Source organism: Callithrix jacchus, chromosome 2 (assembly GCF_049354715.1).
Source record: "Callithrix jacchus isolate 240 chromosome 2, calJac240_pri, whole genome shotgun sequence".
Lineage (NCBI taxonomy): Eukaryota > Metazoa > Chordata > Mammalia > Primates > Cebidae > Callithrix > Callithrix jacchus.
In genome coordinates, this window is record NC_133503.1 from 36,508,242 (window position 1) to 36,525,755 (window position 17,514).

Consider the following 17,514-nt stretch of genomic DNA (forward strand, 5'->3'; position numbering starts at 1 on the left):
CAAGTGTCCAGTGAAGGGAGCTGAGCTACTGAACCTCTTTCTGATTCTGAGTCTAGGTAGGTAGAGACTTGCTGGCAGGTCAGAGAAAAGATTTGAGCTAACCGTTGTGGGAGGCCTCCTTGTCAATTTATTCATTCACTACATGCCTTATGTGGGTCAAGGATATGCTAGGCACCTGCTTAGGGACATAAAAATGAAAGCACTATAATTCCTCCCAATCAAGAAATGCTCGCCTGTGCCCATAGCAATGTAGTATGCCAGCCTAGGCAACATAGCAAGATCTGTCTCAACAAAAAACACAAAAATTAAGCAGGTGTGGTGATGCACACCTGCAGTCCTAGCTGCTCAGGAGGCTGAGGCAGGAGGATCACTTGAGATGGGAGAGTGAGGTTGCAGTGAGCTATGACTGTACCACTGCACTGCAGCATGGGCAACAGAGCGAGATCCTGTCTCAAACAAACAACCCAATGTAGTATGACAGACACTTGAATGGAGGTGTGTATAAGGGCAGTGGAAACTCAGGGATGAAAGCAACTAACATCATCTGCCTGGCCTAAAACTGAAGCAAAACTCACCCAAGTGGCTAGAGCCAATGGCAATTACAAGGGTGCTCTGAAGCCAGAATGGCTTTTTCCCCCATTTACTTCTGTGTTGTTTTGTTTTAAAACAAACCCTGTATTTCCTAAGATAGAGGTAAAATGATACCAGTTGGTGAGGGCAAAAAGGAGGCTTCTGGTTTTCTGACCATTGACAACAGAGAACAGACCTTTCCAATGAGCCTTAATCAATCAGGTGTGGGGCGGGGGTAGGGGTTAGAGGGAAAAGTAGAAGAGAGTGGTTTATTGCTGTTCACAAAAAAAGCAATAAAATACTTTGCCCTGAGCTGCATAAGGGTCATACTCAGTATGATAAGCTATCATTTAACATGAGGAGGAAATTGAAGTTTCACTTCCTTGCTTTTGTGGCACCCCTTGAATTGGGTTGATGATACCATTCAGTCAGTCAGCATGAGGCCTGCCTTACCAATTTTGTTTTGCAAAACAAAGCCAGTCACGGTCAAACTCAGTTGGTTAACTTCATAGAATAACCTGTGAGGCCCCAAAGCAAGGCAGCTGGGACTGCTCTGACTGGGAAACCATGGGTTAATTCTGGACCAGCCTGGTGGGGAGCTTCAGAAGCTCTTTCAGCCCCTTGGCACCCTCCTACTAATCACCCCTCCAAAAGCTTCCCTCATTCACAAGTGTCCTGGAGTTGAATTGAAATAATCTCCCGAGTTTGAAGGACAGGGCCAGGTTGAGGGTACTTGAACATCGCCCCATTGTGTTATATAATTCTTCTCAGCCTGATTTCTTTAGAACCTGGGTGATAGCATGGCGTGGTAGAAAAAACCTGGCCAGAATCTATATGAGCACAAACTGGGGAAAACAAAATTAAAAAAAAAAAAAAAGACAATAATACAAAATTTATTTCAAGTCTTGGGCTCCAATAGCATTCCTACATAACCAAAAGAAAACAGTGAGGGGCCAGGCATGGTGGCTCATGCCTGTAATCCCAGCACTTTGGGAGATTGAGTTGGGCAGATCACAAGGTCAAGAGATCAAGACCACTCTGGCCAACATGGTGAAACCCTGTCTCTACTAAAAAATACAAAAATTAGGTGGGCGTGGTGGCATGCGCCTGTAGTCCCAGCTACTTGGGAGGCTGAGGCAGGAGAATTGCTTGAACCCAGGAGGCAGAGATTGCACTGAGCCGAGATTGCACCACTGCACTCCAGCCTGGCACCTGGTGACAGAGCAAAACTCTGTTTCCAAAAAAACTAAAAACAAAAAAACAAACAAAAAGAAAACAGTGAGGGTGAAAATATTGTTAAAGCTTTCCTGAACAGCCAGACATTTCATGTTGCCTCTGTGGCTAAGATTTAGAAAAGAATTGTTGGCCGGGTGCAGTGGCTCACGCCTATAATCCCAGAACTTTGGGAGGCCGAGGCGGGTGGATCACGAGGTCAAGAGATCGAGACCATCCTGGTCAACAAGGTGAAACCCCGTCTCTACTAAAAATACAAAAATTAGCTGGGCATGGTGGTGCGCGCTGAGGCAGGAGAATTGCTTGAACCCAGAAGGCGGAGGTTGTGGTGAGCCGAGATCATGCCATTGCACTCCAGTCTGGGTAACAGCAGCGGAACTCCGTCTCAAAAAAAAAAAAAAAGAATTGTTGATTCTCTTAGAGGATGATCCAAGGCCAGTTCTGACTCTGAAGTCTAAAATTTGCTGAAAAACTAAGGCCACTTTGGAATACATCATAATCTGGAGTTCTTCAAAATTCTTATTGAGCTGAGATAAATTCCATTGTTTCTGTCTTTCTGAATTCCGATGCTTCTGGCGAGAAACGATTCTGCCAATAACACATAAGATCTATCCAAAAGCTGAGAAAATTTGTACTTGCAAATAAAACTACCCAAATAATGAGGCTCATGTTCCAAAAGGAGAGTGAGGTAATATTTTAGTTCCCTGAAGGTTGTCTTGCATTTTTCCAAAAGAACTTATTCCTGCACTCTTTTATTTTTATTGTATTTATTTTTTTGAGATTGAGTCTCATTCTGTCACCTAGGCTGGAGGTCTCGGCTCTTTGCAACCTCCGCCTCCTGGGTTCAAGCGATTCTCCTGCCTCAGCCTCCTGAGTAGCTGAGACTACAGGCACCTGCCACCATGCCCAGCTAATTTTTGTATTTTTAGTAGAGACAGGGTTTCACTATGTTGGCCAGGCTGGTCTTGAACTCCTAACCTTGTGATCCACCCACCTGGGCCTCCCAAAGTGCTGGGATTATAGGTGTGAGCCACCATGCCCACCCTATTCCGGCAATCTTATGTGACTATAAATACAATTTAATTTTCAGAAAATCAAGGAAGATAATTTAGTATTGTGGGGAAAATGCTGCTGATGTTGCCATAGATTTTTTATAATGCCATGCAAATTACTTCCTGAGCCTCAAAATCATTATTATACAAAGAAGGGATTGGATTAGACTGCATGATCCAGTCCCCCAATGTTTTTTTTTCAAATTCTAAAATTCTATTGTGAGCTTCTAAGTTTCTCTATCTTGACAATTTTGGCCTTCACATTATGCCTTCTCCCAATTGCCATATGGAAGAAGTTAGAATAAGTTTGTTCTGCTTCCTAGAAATATATAGCCTATAAAAAAGCAGCAGTCAAGCCTGGCATAGTGGCTCACGCCTCTAATCCCAGCACTTTGGGAGGCTGAGGCGGGTGGATCGCTTGAGCTCAGCAGTCTGAGACCAGCCTGGGCAATATGGTGAAACCCCGTCTCTACTAAAAACACAAAAATAAGCCGGCATGGTGGTGTGCACCAGTAATTTCAGGTACTCAGGACTCTGAGGCAGAAGAATCAGTTGAACCTGGGAGGCAGAAGTTGCAGTGAGCCAAGATTGCTCAGAAGTTTGAGACCATTGCACTCCAGCCTGGGTGACAGAGTGAGACTCCGTCTCAATTAAAAAAAAAAAAAGCAACGTTCCGATATTCTTTTTTTTTTGAGACGGAGTTTCGCTGTTGTTACCGAGACTGGAGTGCAATGGCATGGCACGATCTCGGCTCACCGCAACCTTGTTTGGGAGGTTACCAGATAACTCACTTTAAAAAAAACAAATGTTTGTAAAAATTGGCCAGGCATGGTGGCTCACACCTGTAATCTCAGCACTTTGGGAGGCTTAGGCAGGTGGATCACAAGGCCAGGAGTTCGAGACCAGTCTGGCCAAAATAGTGAAACCCCGTCTCTACTAAAAATACAAAAAATTACAGTATGGTGGTGCATGCCTGTAATCCCAGCTACTCGGGAGGCTGCGGCAGGAGAATCGCGTGAACCAGGGAAACAAGAAGTTGCAGTGAGTGGAGTCCACGCCATTGCAGTCCAGCCCGGGTGACAGTGTGAGACTCTATCTCAAAAAAAAAAAAATTGCTTTGCTGTCTCGAAAGGCCAAATGTTAAAGCACTTCATAATGTACTGTCCAGCACATATGTCAAGGGAATAGATTATTAACCACTAGCCAAGTCAGAATTTAAGTATGAGTAGTTCACAGGCACAAGAGATAAGCACGTTATTACAGCAAAATTATAGAAAATTATCTTGCAGGCTTGAAACTGTATAAGCAGAAAAGAGGAGGGTCTTCCAGTGTTTGTGATGTTGGGGAGCAAGGGCAAAGGGAGAGAAAGGCTTTAGCACATGTAGACTGGAATGAGCAAGGGAGCAAATAGACCACTCTAGCTAGAGCAGAATCCATAAAGGCGGGGACAGAAGAGATAAGTTTAGAAAAATAAGCATTAGAAAGATAAGCACTGGCCAGTCTGTGGGAGCCCAGAATGTCAGACTAACATAAATATGAAATTTTTTTCAATATATGAGCAACACACTACATACTCAATAAGCAATTGTTGATTGTCACAAAGTAGAGAGAAATCAAACCTAGTTACTCAGTGGACATAGGATGTAGGATCTGTTTTCAGTATCAATACAGGCAGTGTCCATTCAACTTGAGTCCCCTGGCCAACTGGAACAGCAATAAATTGCATTAGTATACTGCTGCAAATCCCTCCACTTGGCCAGGTGCAGTGGCTTATGCCTATAATCCCAGCACTTTGGGAGGCTGAGGTGGGCAGATCACCTGAGGTCAAGAGTTCGAGACTAGTCTGGCCAATATAGTGAAACCCCGTCTCCACTAAAAATACAAAAATTAGCCGGGTGTGGTGGTGCACAACTGTAATCCCAGCTACTCAGGAGGCTGAGGCAGGAGAACCCAGGAGACGACAGAGGTTGCAGTGAGCCAAGATTGTGAATTGCACTCCAGTCTAGGCAACAGAGCAAGATTCCATTCCTCCCAAAAAATTCCTCTACTTAGGCCAGGGCCCGTGGCTCACACCTGTAATCCCAGAATTTGGGAGGCCAAGGCAGGCAGATCATTAGGTCGGGAGATCAAGATAATCCTGGCCAACATGGTGAAACCCTGTCTCTACTAAAATACAAAAAATTAGTCAGGTGTGGTGGTACGCATCTATAGTCCCAGCTACTCAGGAGGCTGAGGCAGGGAAATCACTTGAATCCAGGAGGTGGAGGTTGCAATGAGCCAAGATCATGCCACTGCACTCCAGTCTGGTGACAGAGTGAGACTCCATCTCAGAAAAAAAAAAAAAAACAAAACTCTTCTACTTTGTGGCGTGCTTCATCATTTCAAAAAAAATTTTTTTTTTTTTTGAGATGGAGTCTCGCTCCGTTCCCCAGACTGGAGTGCAGTGGTGCTATCTTGGCTCACCACAACCTCTGCCTCCCAAGTTCAAGCTATTCTCCTGCGTCAGCCTCCAGAGTAGCTGGACTACAGGCTCTTGCCACCATGCTGAACTCATTTTTATATTTTTAGTAGAGACGGGGTTTCACTATATTGGCCAGGCTGGTCGCGAACTCCTGACCTCGTGATCCACCTACCTTGGCCTCCCAAAGTGCTGGGATTACAGATGTGAGCCACCACATCTGATAATTTCAAAATCTTCATAGCAGCTTTGTGGAGGTCAGATGCATTCTAAATATAAAGGGAAATGATCAAGATAAGGCCAGGAAAAAAGATGAAGAGGCTTTAAAAAGAATAGAGCCAGGTCGGGTGCAGTGGCTCACACCTGTAATCTCAGCACTTTGGGAGGCCAAGCTGGGTCAGGAGATCAAAACTGTCCTGGCCAACATGGTGAAACCCGTCTCTTAAAAAAAAAAAAAAAAAAAAAGAATAGAGCTAGCTATACAGAGACAGGAGGAGAAAAGGACTACATGAAGAGGAAAAGGTAGGGAATCCAGCGAAAAGGTCAGCTCAGATGGCTTAGGAGAATTTAGAGCCAGGCCTTGGAGCTACTTAGAGCCAGGTAGCTACAGAAGAGCTGAAGGAGGAGGGCACGGGGGCACCCAGACCCTACAGGAAGCTAAACAAAGGGTCTGACTTCCTATACACTATAGTGTGTTCGGGCTGGCACCTTCCATTTTAACAACAGAGAGTTATAATAATATGATTTCACCAATGGGAAAATTCCCTAATAGTATTACATTTTTATTTAATTTAGGATACATACTTATCTCTCACCACAAAGATGACAATAGTTTCAAATATTACATTTTCTCAAATCATATCTGAGAAGCATGAAGGAATTGATGACAGTCTGCCATGTACACATTGAACTTCTATCTATAAAAGGTGCAAACAGACTAAGTTAAACTAGAACTTAAGGGTGCTATTAGATATTGTAATTTATTATAATTGAGGTTTGAAATGAAAGACTGAAGGCTTAAAGTCTAAACATTTTCATCTGAGATGTTTAGTCTGTACCTGGTCATCAGATGGTTAGGAGTTTGGCATGATTAATTCCTCACAGTCCATTTGCTAAACTACGCATTATAAAAGCAAACATCACTGAAAAGGATGTGCTTGTTTCTAAAGCTCCAACCTCATTGCAGACTGACTGGGACAAGACTAACCACATATATATGTTAAAGACTCCTTGAAATGTTCTCACGTTGGCAATGACCAGAAACACTAGATAAAGTTCAGAAAGGCTGTCCTTCTGGCCCCAACATAAAGGCCACCCAGAAGAATCGGGATTTTATAATCCTAAAATAAGATTGTGAACAACTTTAGAGATGCTTATTCTTATAAAATAGCTTAACCCTCTCCATCCCACAATTAGATAACTTGTGCTGAGAAGTAACCAGCTCCTAGGAGAACAGTTGAGAATGCTAATTAAGTAAGCTCAGGAAGGCTGCTTTAAAATGAAAAATCTTGAAAACTGAGAGATCCAAATTTTGAATAAAAGAAGACCCAGAAATTGTGCTTTAGGTTGACACACTATTGGTAGTTTGCATTTTTCAAAGGCTTTGTCTGCTTCATCAAATTTGTTCAATTTATTGGCATAAAGTTGTTCACAATACTCCCTAATTGTCCTTTTAGTATCTGTAAGGTCTGTAGTGATTTTACAACTATTGGGCTGAATAAGCACAATTGGCTTGAGAAAGAAAAAGGTGTTGGGGGGCAGTAATTTGAGCCTGCTTTGATAGACCATTTGAAGCACAACTTTTCAAGAAGCATTCTCCCCACCTCAGCCAAAAAATGCAGATGAGGTTAGCGGAGGTGGGGAATGGAATTTTTTTATGGGTCTAGTGATTGGGCTGTTGGTCTGATTAGCTGCCCATTTGTCTGCAAGCTGCTTTCTCCTCCCATTCTGTGCTCCCTGCCATCACTCTGCAGCTGCTGCCCAGGAAGCCTGAGGAAGGGATTCCCTCCGGAGCTGATGGCAGTGGCACTTTGGAAAGTGCCGGTAGGGGGTAGGCTATAAAAAACAATTTGGTCTGGGAACAAAAGGCATCAATTACAGCAGTGTCATCGACCCTTGTTTTAGATGAGGAGAGAGAAATTTCTTGGATCACCCTTGAAGCAGGAAAGGAAGAAACATCATTTTATATAGTCATCTGCTTTCCTATGTACTAGAGGCTTTAATTAAATTAATGGGAAAGCTAAGACATGACTGCTTCACAAAGATCTTTTTCGTTAGTCATGTCCTTTGATGAGGTGGAAGAAAGCTAGGTAAAATTGTCAGAAATCACTGGCAATTTCTATCTTTAGAAATAAACTTCTCTGGGCCGGGCACCGTGGCTCCCGCCTATAATCCCATCACTTTGGGAGGCCAGGCGGGCACATCACGAGGTCAAGAGATAGAGACCATCCTGGCCAACATGGTGAATCCCGTCTCTACTAAAAATACAAAAATTAGCTGGGCGTAGTGGTGCTTGCCTGTAGTCCCAGCTACTAGGGAGGCTGAGGAGAAATGCTTGAACCCGGGAGGCAGAGGTTGCAGTGAGCCGAGATCGCACCACTGCACTCCAGCCTGGCGCCTGGCCACAGAGCGAGAATCTATCTCTTTTTTTTTTTAATTTTCTTTTTCTTTTTTTTTTTTGCGAGACTCTATCTCTTTTTTCTCTTTTTCTTTTCTTTGCCCAAGCCCCAGAAGATTTATAATTAAGAGACTCTATCTCAAATAATAATAATAATAATAATCTCTCTCATAAGCCTGGGAGTTTCTGAGATTTAATTAACCTTTGGAACACAATTATGGATCTTACCTGAAAGATGTAAAGATAATATAGGAAATGTTACTAGTAAGGGGGCTGACAGAAACAAAGAATCCAAGGAAAGCAATTAAAGTCACAGAAATAGCAAACTGCGAAGAACTGGACCATCTCTGAATCAAAAATCAAATCTTAGGCCAGGTGCTCACACCTGTAATCTGAGCACTTTGGGAGGCCAAAGCAGAAGAATCGCTTAAGCCCAGGAGTAGAAGACCAGCCTGGGCAATATAGTGAGACCCCCATCTCTACAAAAAAAAGAGCATTATTTTATTTTTATTTTTTATTATTATTTTTGAGACAGAATCTCACTTTGTCACCCAGGCTGAAGTGCAGTGGCATGATCTCAGCTCACTGCAACCTCCCGCTCCTGAGTTCAAGTGATTCTTCTGCCTCAGCCTCCTGAGTACCTGGAATTACAGGCATGTGCCACCATGCCTGGCTAATTTTTGTACTTTTAGTAGAGATGAGGTTTCACCATGCTGGCCAGGCTGGACTCGAACTCCTGACCTTGTGATCCACCTGCCTTGGCCTCCCAAAGTGCTGGGATTCAAAAAATTTTTTTTTGGCCAGGTGCAGTGGCTCAAGCCTGTAATCTCAGCACTTTGGGAGGCCGAGGCAGGTGGATCACAAGGTCAAGAGATCGAGACCATCCTGGTCAACATGGTGAAATCCCGTCTCTACCAAAAATACAAAAAATTAGCTGGGCATGGTGGTACGTGCCTGTAATCCCAGCTACTCAGGAGGCTGAAGCAGGAGAATTACCTGAACCTAGAAGGCGAAGGTCACAGTGAGCCATGGTCATGCCATTGCACTCCAGCCTGGGTAACAAGAGTGAAACTCCGTCTCAAAAAAAAAAAAATTTTTTTTTTAAATTAGCTGGGTGTGGTGGCTCATCCCTGTAGTCCCAGCTACTCAGGAGGCTGAGGTGGGAGAACCACTTGAGCCCAGGAGGTCAAGGCTGCAGTGAGCCATAACAGTGTTACTGCACTCCAGACTGGGTGACAGAATAAGACTCTGTATCAAAAAAAAGAAAAAGAAAAAAAAAAAAGAAGCATCACCTAAATAGTTCTTATAAAGAGTTAACTGCATAAGAGAAGCGACAGTATTTCTGAACTGGGAGAGTACTTCTCAAATACTATATAACTTTCAAATCAAGCTTATCCATGACACCCTTAACACAGGACAGACAAGCTATTGCCCTGGGCTCCTTTCTCCAAGCATTATCTCATGCTCCAGAACCCCACACCCACATCCCCTATCCCCATGCCACACACATGCACACAAATAGAAACTTAAGTAGGAATGCCCAGGTTAGTCATGTACCATTTTTTCTGGCTAAGTACAAGAAGACTGGCAAGAGGCCTGGGAAGAGAAGGCTTCTAGATGCCATCCCATATCGTTTACAAGTTTATTGTAAAGAAAAAAAGAGGAATCTAAACTTCTGTTTAGTTCCAAGTTGCAAGAGAGCTGAATGCTTGCTTGCTTGCTTTTTTGGCTTTCTTTAGTTTGAGTCCTGGAAAATGGAATCAAATGAAGTGACATATCATGCTTAACAAGGATGCCACACTATCATTCAGTGTGAGAAAAATTCATTAAGTCACCAGTACTTAACAACCACACATGCATGCATAGTACTTTGGTAACACCTAACAGGTGATGTTAGAAGACAGACTTCTCCTCTTCTAGTTATTTAGGGAGTAAACAAGAAGGCAGACTTCTCATTTTCTTATTCATCCTATGTTACACTTCTCAGTTCCTGGCCCATGAAGTAAGGAAATAAAATCTGTGCCAAATTAAAGAATTCCATGGCAACTATATTATTTTCCATTTGCATGTGCATTTATCTATCAATCCCTAAAATGTAACTTAAATTAGTCTGGTTTTCTCTACTTTGCCCCTTCCATTTTTATTTTTATTTTATTTTGAGATAGGGTCTAGCACTGTTGCCCAGGCTGGAGTACAGTAACACAGTCATGGCACTGCAGCCTTGGCCTTCTGGGCTTAAATGATCCTCCTGCCTCAGCCTCCTGAGTAGCTTGGACTACAAGTGTGCACCACTATGTCTGGCCAATTTTTGTATTTTTACTAGAGATGTGGCTTCACCATGTTGCCCAGGCTGGTCTCAAACTACTGGGCACAAGAAATCAGCCCGCCTCAGCCTCCCAAAGTGTTAGAATTACAGGCATGAGCCACCATACTCAGCTCCAGGTTCCATTTAAAAAAAAAAAAAAATGGAAAAAAATATGAATGGCTGGATTGGAGCCGACTACCAGCATGGAAATTTTCTTTCTTTTTTTTTTTTTTTAGACAGAATCTCCCTCTGTCCCCTAGGCTGGAGAGCAGTGGTGTGATTATGGCTCATTGCAGTGTTGACCTCTTAAGCAATCCTCCCACCTCAGCTTCCAAAATGTTTGGGACCAGAGGTGCAGACCACCATACCCAGCTAATTTTTGTACTTTTTGTAGAGATGGAATTTTGCTATGTCGCCCCAGGCTGGTCTTGAACTCTTGGCCTCAAGTGATCCTCCTGCTTTGGCCTCCCAAAGTGCTGGGAGTATAGGCGTGAGCCCCACCACACCCAATTGGAATTTTTTTGCTACACACAATGCTTCCTTGTTTTTTTCCCCTCCATGACAGAGGCTTTGAATGTGGAAATGACCTTCTAAAGCTGTCACACTGGAATCCCACTGTAAAAATGATTTGCTTTTTCCTATATGTCCTTGGTCATTGCTAAAAATATAACAATTTATTATTTATCTTTATTTTTAAGATTTTGGTTTGTTCTCCCAGCACTGATGCTAAAGGTGTTTTGAAATACAGTGGTCACAAAAAGAAAAAGAAAAAAAAAATGAAACACAGTGGTCACATAGTCTCAGAAGGAATATGTCCAAAAATTCAGAAAAATACCAACACTGAGAACTTGCAAAACATCTTAGCCACTGACAGCTTAAAGACAGTCTATTAGTAAGGAAGTGTTGCCAGCCCTTTCAAAGTTGACATTTTTTTACAACTTTAAAACACATATTTTTAAAGTTGTTATAATACGTATTTTTCATAATCTTAATATTTCTTTTAATTACAAAAGTAGTTATGTAAATGCTGTAGAAAATTTAAAATACAGCTAAGCAAAAAAGAAAAATCTTTCTACCATCCAGAGATTATAGATAATAACACTTGAGTGGGTATCCTTCTACATGTTACTCTATACACATTTATTTATTCATTTTTTTAATCTAAATGAGAGCACATGGCTGGGCACAATGGCTCATGCCTGTAAACCCAACACTTTGGGAGGCCAAGACAGGAGGAATGCTTGAGCCCAGGAGTTTGAGACCAGCCTGGGCAACATAGTGCAACCCTATCTTATTTTTTTATTTTTATTTTTTGAGACGGAGTTTCGCTCTTGTTACCCAGGCTGGAGTGCAATGGCACGATCTCGGCTCACCGTAACCTCCGCCTCCTGGATTCAGGCAATTCTCCTGCCTCAGCCTCCTGAGTAGCTGGGATTACAGGCACACACCACCATGCCCAGCTAATTTTTTGTATTTTTAATAGAGACGGGGTTTCACCATGGTGACCAGGATGGTCTCGATCTCTTGACCTCGTGATCCACCCGCCTCGGCCTCCCAAAGTGCTGAGATTACAGGCATGAGCCACCGTGCCCGGCCAACCCTATCTTATTAAAACAAACCAAAACCAAAACCAAAACCAAAATTAAATGAGTGCACACTGTGCATAGTGCTTTGTAACATGCTCTTTTTCAGCTAATAATCTTTCTTTCCATTTTCCACATTATATTTTCTTTTCTATTTTTTTCTTTTTTTGAGACAGAGTCTTATTCTGTTGCTCAGGCTGGAGTGCAAGATTGCTCACTGCAACCTCTGCCTCCCAGGTTCAAGTGATTCTTGTGCCACAGCCTCCTGAGTAGCTGGGATTACAGGCACAAGGCAACAGACATATTTTCATCTCATCTAATACTCAGTCTGGATTCAAATCTTCTTGGTTGTCTCAAAATGTTCTTTGTAGCTTGTCTGCCTAAACCAGGGTCCAACCTAGGAACAGGTACTGATTCTAATTATATATCTTTTAATCTTTTTTAATCTCTAATTATATCTCTTTTAATCTAAGACAGTCTCTCTTCTCAAGATACCAATTTATTTAAAAAACCAGGGCAGCTGTCCTGAAGAACATCCCATCTTCTAAATGTTTCTGCTTGCTTCTTTATGTTGTCCTTTAGATGGTCGCTTTAACTCCCATATTACTCTAAGCTGGGAGTTTGGCTTAAATCCTTGATAATTTTAAGGTACACATTTTTGGCTAGAATACCTCACAGATTAGTAATACGTTCCATTGGTATCAAATCTAAAGACATACAGTATTTGAATGTCTTCCCATCACTTATGTGAAAAATTAATCACTATAGTGATGATAGCTGGATCTTTACTCTTTTCTCCCCAACTTCATTTTATGAATATTTTAAAGTTAAAAATAAATTCAACTTTTTCCCCCAAATTCATTTTATGAATATTTTAAAGTTGAAAGGATAATAAAATAAACACTTAAATGCTGAACACCTAAACAATTGTTAATATTTTGCTAACTTTGCTTTATCTATACATTATAAAAAGTTTTTTTGCCAGCTCATTTGAAAATAAGTTATAAACATCAACTATATCCCTAAACATTTCAGAATGTACCACCTAAAAATAATAGCATTCTCCTTTTATGGCCATATTTTCATCCTACAGAAATGAGCAATTATTCTTTTGTGTGTGTGTGTGTGTGTGTGTGTGTGTGCGTGTGCATGTGCATGACAGAGTTTCACACTCGTTGCCCAGGCTGGAGGGCAATGGTGAGATCTCAGTTCACTGCAACCTCTGCCTCCCAGATTCATTCGATTCTCCTGCCTCAGCCTCCTGAGTAGCTGCGATTACAGGTAAGCACCACCACGCCCAGCTAGTTTTGTACTTTTAGTAGAGACAGGGTTTATCCATGTTGGTCAGGCTAGTCTTGAACTCCCAAACTCAGATGATCTGACTGCCTCAGCCTCCCAAAGTGCTATTACAGGCGTGAGCCACTGTGCCCAGTCAGCAATTATTCTCTAATATTTAGTCTGTATCTAAATCTCAATTTCCCCCCAAAGTTCTTTTTTTTCCCCCCCGAGATGGAGTCTTGCTCTGTCACCCAGGCTGGAGTGCAGCAGTGTGATCTTGGCTCACCGTAATCTCTGCCTCTCAGGTTCAAGCAATTCTGCCTCAGCCCCCTGAGTACCTGGGATTACAGGCGAGCACTATCATGCTCGGCACATTTTTTTGTACTTTTAGCAGAGATGGGGTTTCACCATGCTGGTCTCAAACCTCTGACCTCGTGATCCTCCCGCCTCAGCCTCCCAAAGTGTTGGGATTACAGGCCTGAACCACTGCAACTGGCCCCAAAGGTCTTTTACATACGTTTTTAAAACCAGGATCCCATTAATATCCACTCATTGCATTTTAAGAAACATCCTTTGTAAGCTGGCTCTAGTCTCTTTTCATCTATTAACAGTTATTCCCTATCTCCACTTTTTTGTTTTATAATGACATTTTGAAGAGAGGAAGACAGGTTTAAATATTTGCTCTTTTTTTTTTTTTGAGAGAATCTCACTCTGTCACCCAGGCTGGAGTGCACTGGGAGGATCTCAGCTCATTGCAACCTCTGCCTCCCAGGTTCAAGCAATTCTCCCACCTCAGCCTCCTGAGTAGCTAGGATTACAGGTGCCTGCCACCACACCTAGTTAATTTTTTGTATTTTTAGTGGAGACGGGGTTTTACCAAGTTGACCAAGCTGGTCTGGAACTCCTGACCTTGTAATTCGCCTGCCATGGCCTCCCAAAGTGCTAGGATTACAGGTATGAGCCACTGCGCCCAGCCAGAAGGCATTTATTAATTTCGAGAAAATGCTAGGTTGGTGCAAAAGCAATCACAGTTTTTGCCTTCTTTTGTTTGTTTTTGAAATGGAGTCTCACTCTTATTGCCCAGGCTGGAGTGCAATGGCGCAATCGTGGCTCACCACAACCTCCACCTCGTGGATTCAAGCAATTCTCCTGCCTCAGCCTCCCCAGTAGCTGGGATTACAGGCATACACCATCAAGCCTGGATAATTTTGTATTTTTAGTAAAGATGGGGTTTCTCCATGTTGGTCAGGCTGTTCTCAAACTTCTGACCTCAGGTGATACGCCCACCTCAGCCTCCCAAAGTGCTGGGATTACAAGCGTGAGCCACTGTGCCCAGCCTTACCATTGATAGTTTTTTAATGGCAAAAACCTCGATCACTTTTGCACCAGCCTAATAGTTACCTAAGTTTAAAATCATCCCCTGGTTCTGGCCATTTTCATTGTACCAAATAATTATTTATATACTTACATCATTTTATTTTTATTTATTATTATTATTATTTTATTGAGACAGAATCTCGCTCTGTTGCCCAGGCTGGAGTGCAGTGGTGCAATCTCAGCTCATCACAACCTCCGCCTCCCAGGTTCAAGCAATTCTCCTGCCTCAGACTCCCCAGTAGCTGAGACTATAGGCACACACCACCGCACCAGGCTAATTTTTGTATTTTTAGTAGAGACGGGGTTTCACCATGTTGGCCAGGCTGGTCTTGAACTCCTGATCTCGTGATATGCCCACGTCAGCCTCCCAAAGTGCTGGGATTACAGATATGAGCCACCGTACCTGGCCTTCTATTTTTATTTTTTACATCAAACAGGTAATGTGATGATGCTGTAACAAGGTTTGAGGGAAGCACATCTCACACATGAGCATGAAACCAAATCATCATGCTTATGAGCTGCAAAAGGTCTTATGCCTTTTAAACTAGACTATCTCAATTATGCATTAATTATGTATCTAGATATAGGATATGTGCTTGGGAAAATGTATAACTAAACTTTACGTCCTACTTATCAAACTTAAGAAAACCACCTAGCAACATCTTACATCAGTTTTCCATTACCTAATGTTACATCATTGTTAAAATCATACTCTAAGCCTATATTTTACCTTAATATTATCTGCTTCATAGAATAGTTATTCCTTTAACACTTATTTTTAAGAAATAAATTTATTTCACTCATAGTTACTTAAACCCTAGAAATAATGTTTTTTTCAAGCAGTAGAAGTACAGCCTTTTGCAATATGACAGTTTATGATTTGTTCTTTTGAGGATTTTTTTTTAATAAGGTTCTTCTACCATTAGAGGGTGACAAAGTTTGGGTTTGTTGGGATTATTTTTCAGCAGCCAATCAGCTAGCCAAATCTATGAAAAAAGACAAAAAAAAAATGCTTAAGTTAATATTTCCTTTCTTTTTTTTTTTTTTTTTTTTTTTGAGACGGAGTTTCGCTCTTGTTACCCAGGCTGGAGTGCAATGGCACGATCTCGGCTCACCACAACCTCCGCCTCCTGGGTTCAGGCAATTCTCCTGCCTCAGCTTCCTGAGTAGCTGGGATTACAGGCACGCGCCACTGTGCCCAGCTAATTTTTTGTATTTTTAGTAGAGACGGGGTTTCACCATGTAGGCCAGGGTGGTCTCAATCTCTTGACCTCGTGATCCACCCGCCTCAGCCTCCCAAAGTGCTGGGATTATAGGTGTGAGCCACCATGCCCGGCCTTTCCTTTCAATATATACTTTATCAATGGGAAACTTAAACAGTTTTCAAAATCACTTAAAGAAAATGACCATTAAAATGGAACATTTAGATTTACATTATACAAGACTGTCAAGAGTAAATCCAAACTGGAAAGGACAAAGTAAATCTCTATTCACAGATGGCATAAACCTATATATGGAAAATCCTAAGGAATTTAAAAGGAAGCTATTAGAGCTAATAAATTCATCAAAGAGGTAGGTTACAAGATCAATACACAAAAACAGTTGTATTCTATGCAACAAAAACAATGACAGTCCAAAAAAGAAATTTAAAAATTACTTTTTTTTTTTAAAATTTATTTTTTTAAAAGACTGTGTTTCACCATGTTGGTCAGGCTGGTCTTGAACTCCCGACCTCAGGTGATCCGTCTGTCTTGGCCTCCAAAGTGCTTGGATTACAGGCATGAGCCACCACGCCCAGCCAAAATCACTTTCATTTACAGTAGCATAAAGACAAATAAAATGCCAAGGAATAAATTTAACCAAAGAAGTGAAAGGCTTATACATTAAGAACTGTAAAACATTGCTGAAAGAAATTAAAGAATGCCTAAACAAATTAGAAGACATTCTTTTTTTCATGGATAGGAAGACTTGAGATATTGTTAGGATGTCACTTATAACCAAAACAATCTACAGATCTGATGCAGTTCTTGCCAAATGTCCAACAAGCATTTTGCAGACATGGAAAGCCAATCCTCAAATTCATATGAAATTGCAAGGGGCTCTGAGGAGCCAAAACAATGATGAAAAAGAGCAAGTTGGAGGACTGACGTGTACTCTCAATTTCAAAACCTTCTACAAAGCTATTCAGCATAGTGTGGTAGTGACATCCTTATGCCAGACATGCAGACCGATAGACTACACCTGAGAGTCCAGTGCTCTCTTTGGCAGCACATATACCAAAACTAGAATGATACAGAGAGATTAGCATGGCCCCTGTGCAAGGATGATGCACAATTCATAAAGTATTTCATATTTTTATTTATTTATTTATTTAATTTTTTTTTTTTTGAGATGGAGTTTCGCTCTTGTTACCCAGGCTGGAGTGTAATGGCGCAATCTCAGCTCACCGCAACCTCCGCCTCGTGGGTTCAGGCAATTCTCCTGCCTCAGCCTCCTGAGTAGCTGGGATTACAGGCACACACCACCATGCCCAGTTAATTTTTTGTATTTTTAGTAGAGACGGGGTTTCACCATGTTGACCAGGATGGTCTCAATGACTTGACCTCGTGATCCACCCACCTCAGCCTCCCAAAGTGCTGGGATTACAGGCGTGAGCCACCGCGCCCGGCCTGCATTTCATATTTTTAAAAAGAATGAGAATCCAGGAATAAACCCATGAATCTACGGTCAACAAAATTTTTGACAATGGTACCAAGTCCATTCATGGAGAAAGAATAGTCTCTTCAACAGATGGTACTAGGACAACTGCATTTCCACATGCAAATGAATAAAGTTGGACCCTTACACCGCATCATATACAAAACTTAACTCACAGTGGACCAATTACCTAAAATATAAGAGCTAAAACAATAAAAGTCTTAAAAGAGGCCAGGTGCAATGACTCACACCTATAATCCCAACACTTTTGGAGGCCGAGGCAGGAAGATCACTTGAGACTAGGAGTTTGAGACCATCCTGAACAACATAAGGAGACCCCATCT

At 41.9% G+C, this 17,514-nt stretch overlaps 1 protein-coding gene and 2 non-coding genes across 5 annotated transcripts in view; 1 reads left to right on the forward strand and 2 right to left on the reverse strand.

Moving 5' to 3' along the window:
- The window catches only part of NME5 (NME/NM23 family member 5), a 67,502-nt gene that overhangs the window by 27,954 nt on the left and 22,034 nt on the right, over positions 1 to 17,514 (reverse strand). For 2 of the 3 annotated variants that reach the window (XM_002744195.6, XM_008985531.5), the window contains exon 6: positions 15,249 to 15,459. The exons of the other annotated variant lie outside the window; for it this stretch is intronic. In XM_002744195.6, the coding sequence (XP_002744241.1) occupies positions 15,376 to 15,459 (84 nt within the window). In that variant the 3' untranslated portion in view covers positions 15,249 to 15,375. Of the gene's footprint in view, positions 1 to 15,248; positions 15,460 to 17,514 lie in introns of those variants that run through there. 3 annotated transcript variants of the gene reach the window in all.
- Positions 14,901 to 15,003, reverse strand: LOC118151982 (small nucleolar RNA U13). The gene has a single exon (XR_004740369.1). It is a non-coding gene; the product is annotated as a small nucleolar RNA U13 (small nucleolar RNA).
- Positions 16,726 to 16,830, forward strand: LOC118151849 (U6 spliceosomal RNA). Its single transcript, XR_004740254.1, has one exon. It is a non-coding gene; the product is annotated as a U6 spliceosomal RNA (small nuclear RNA).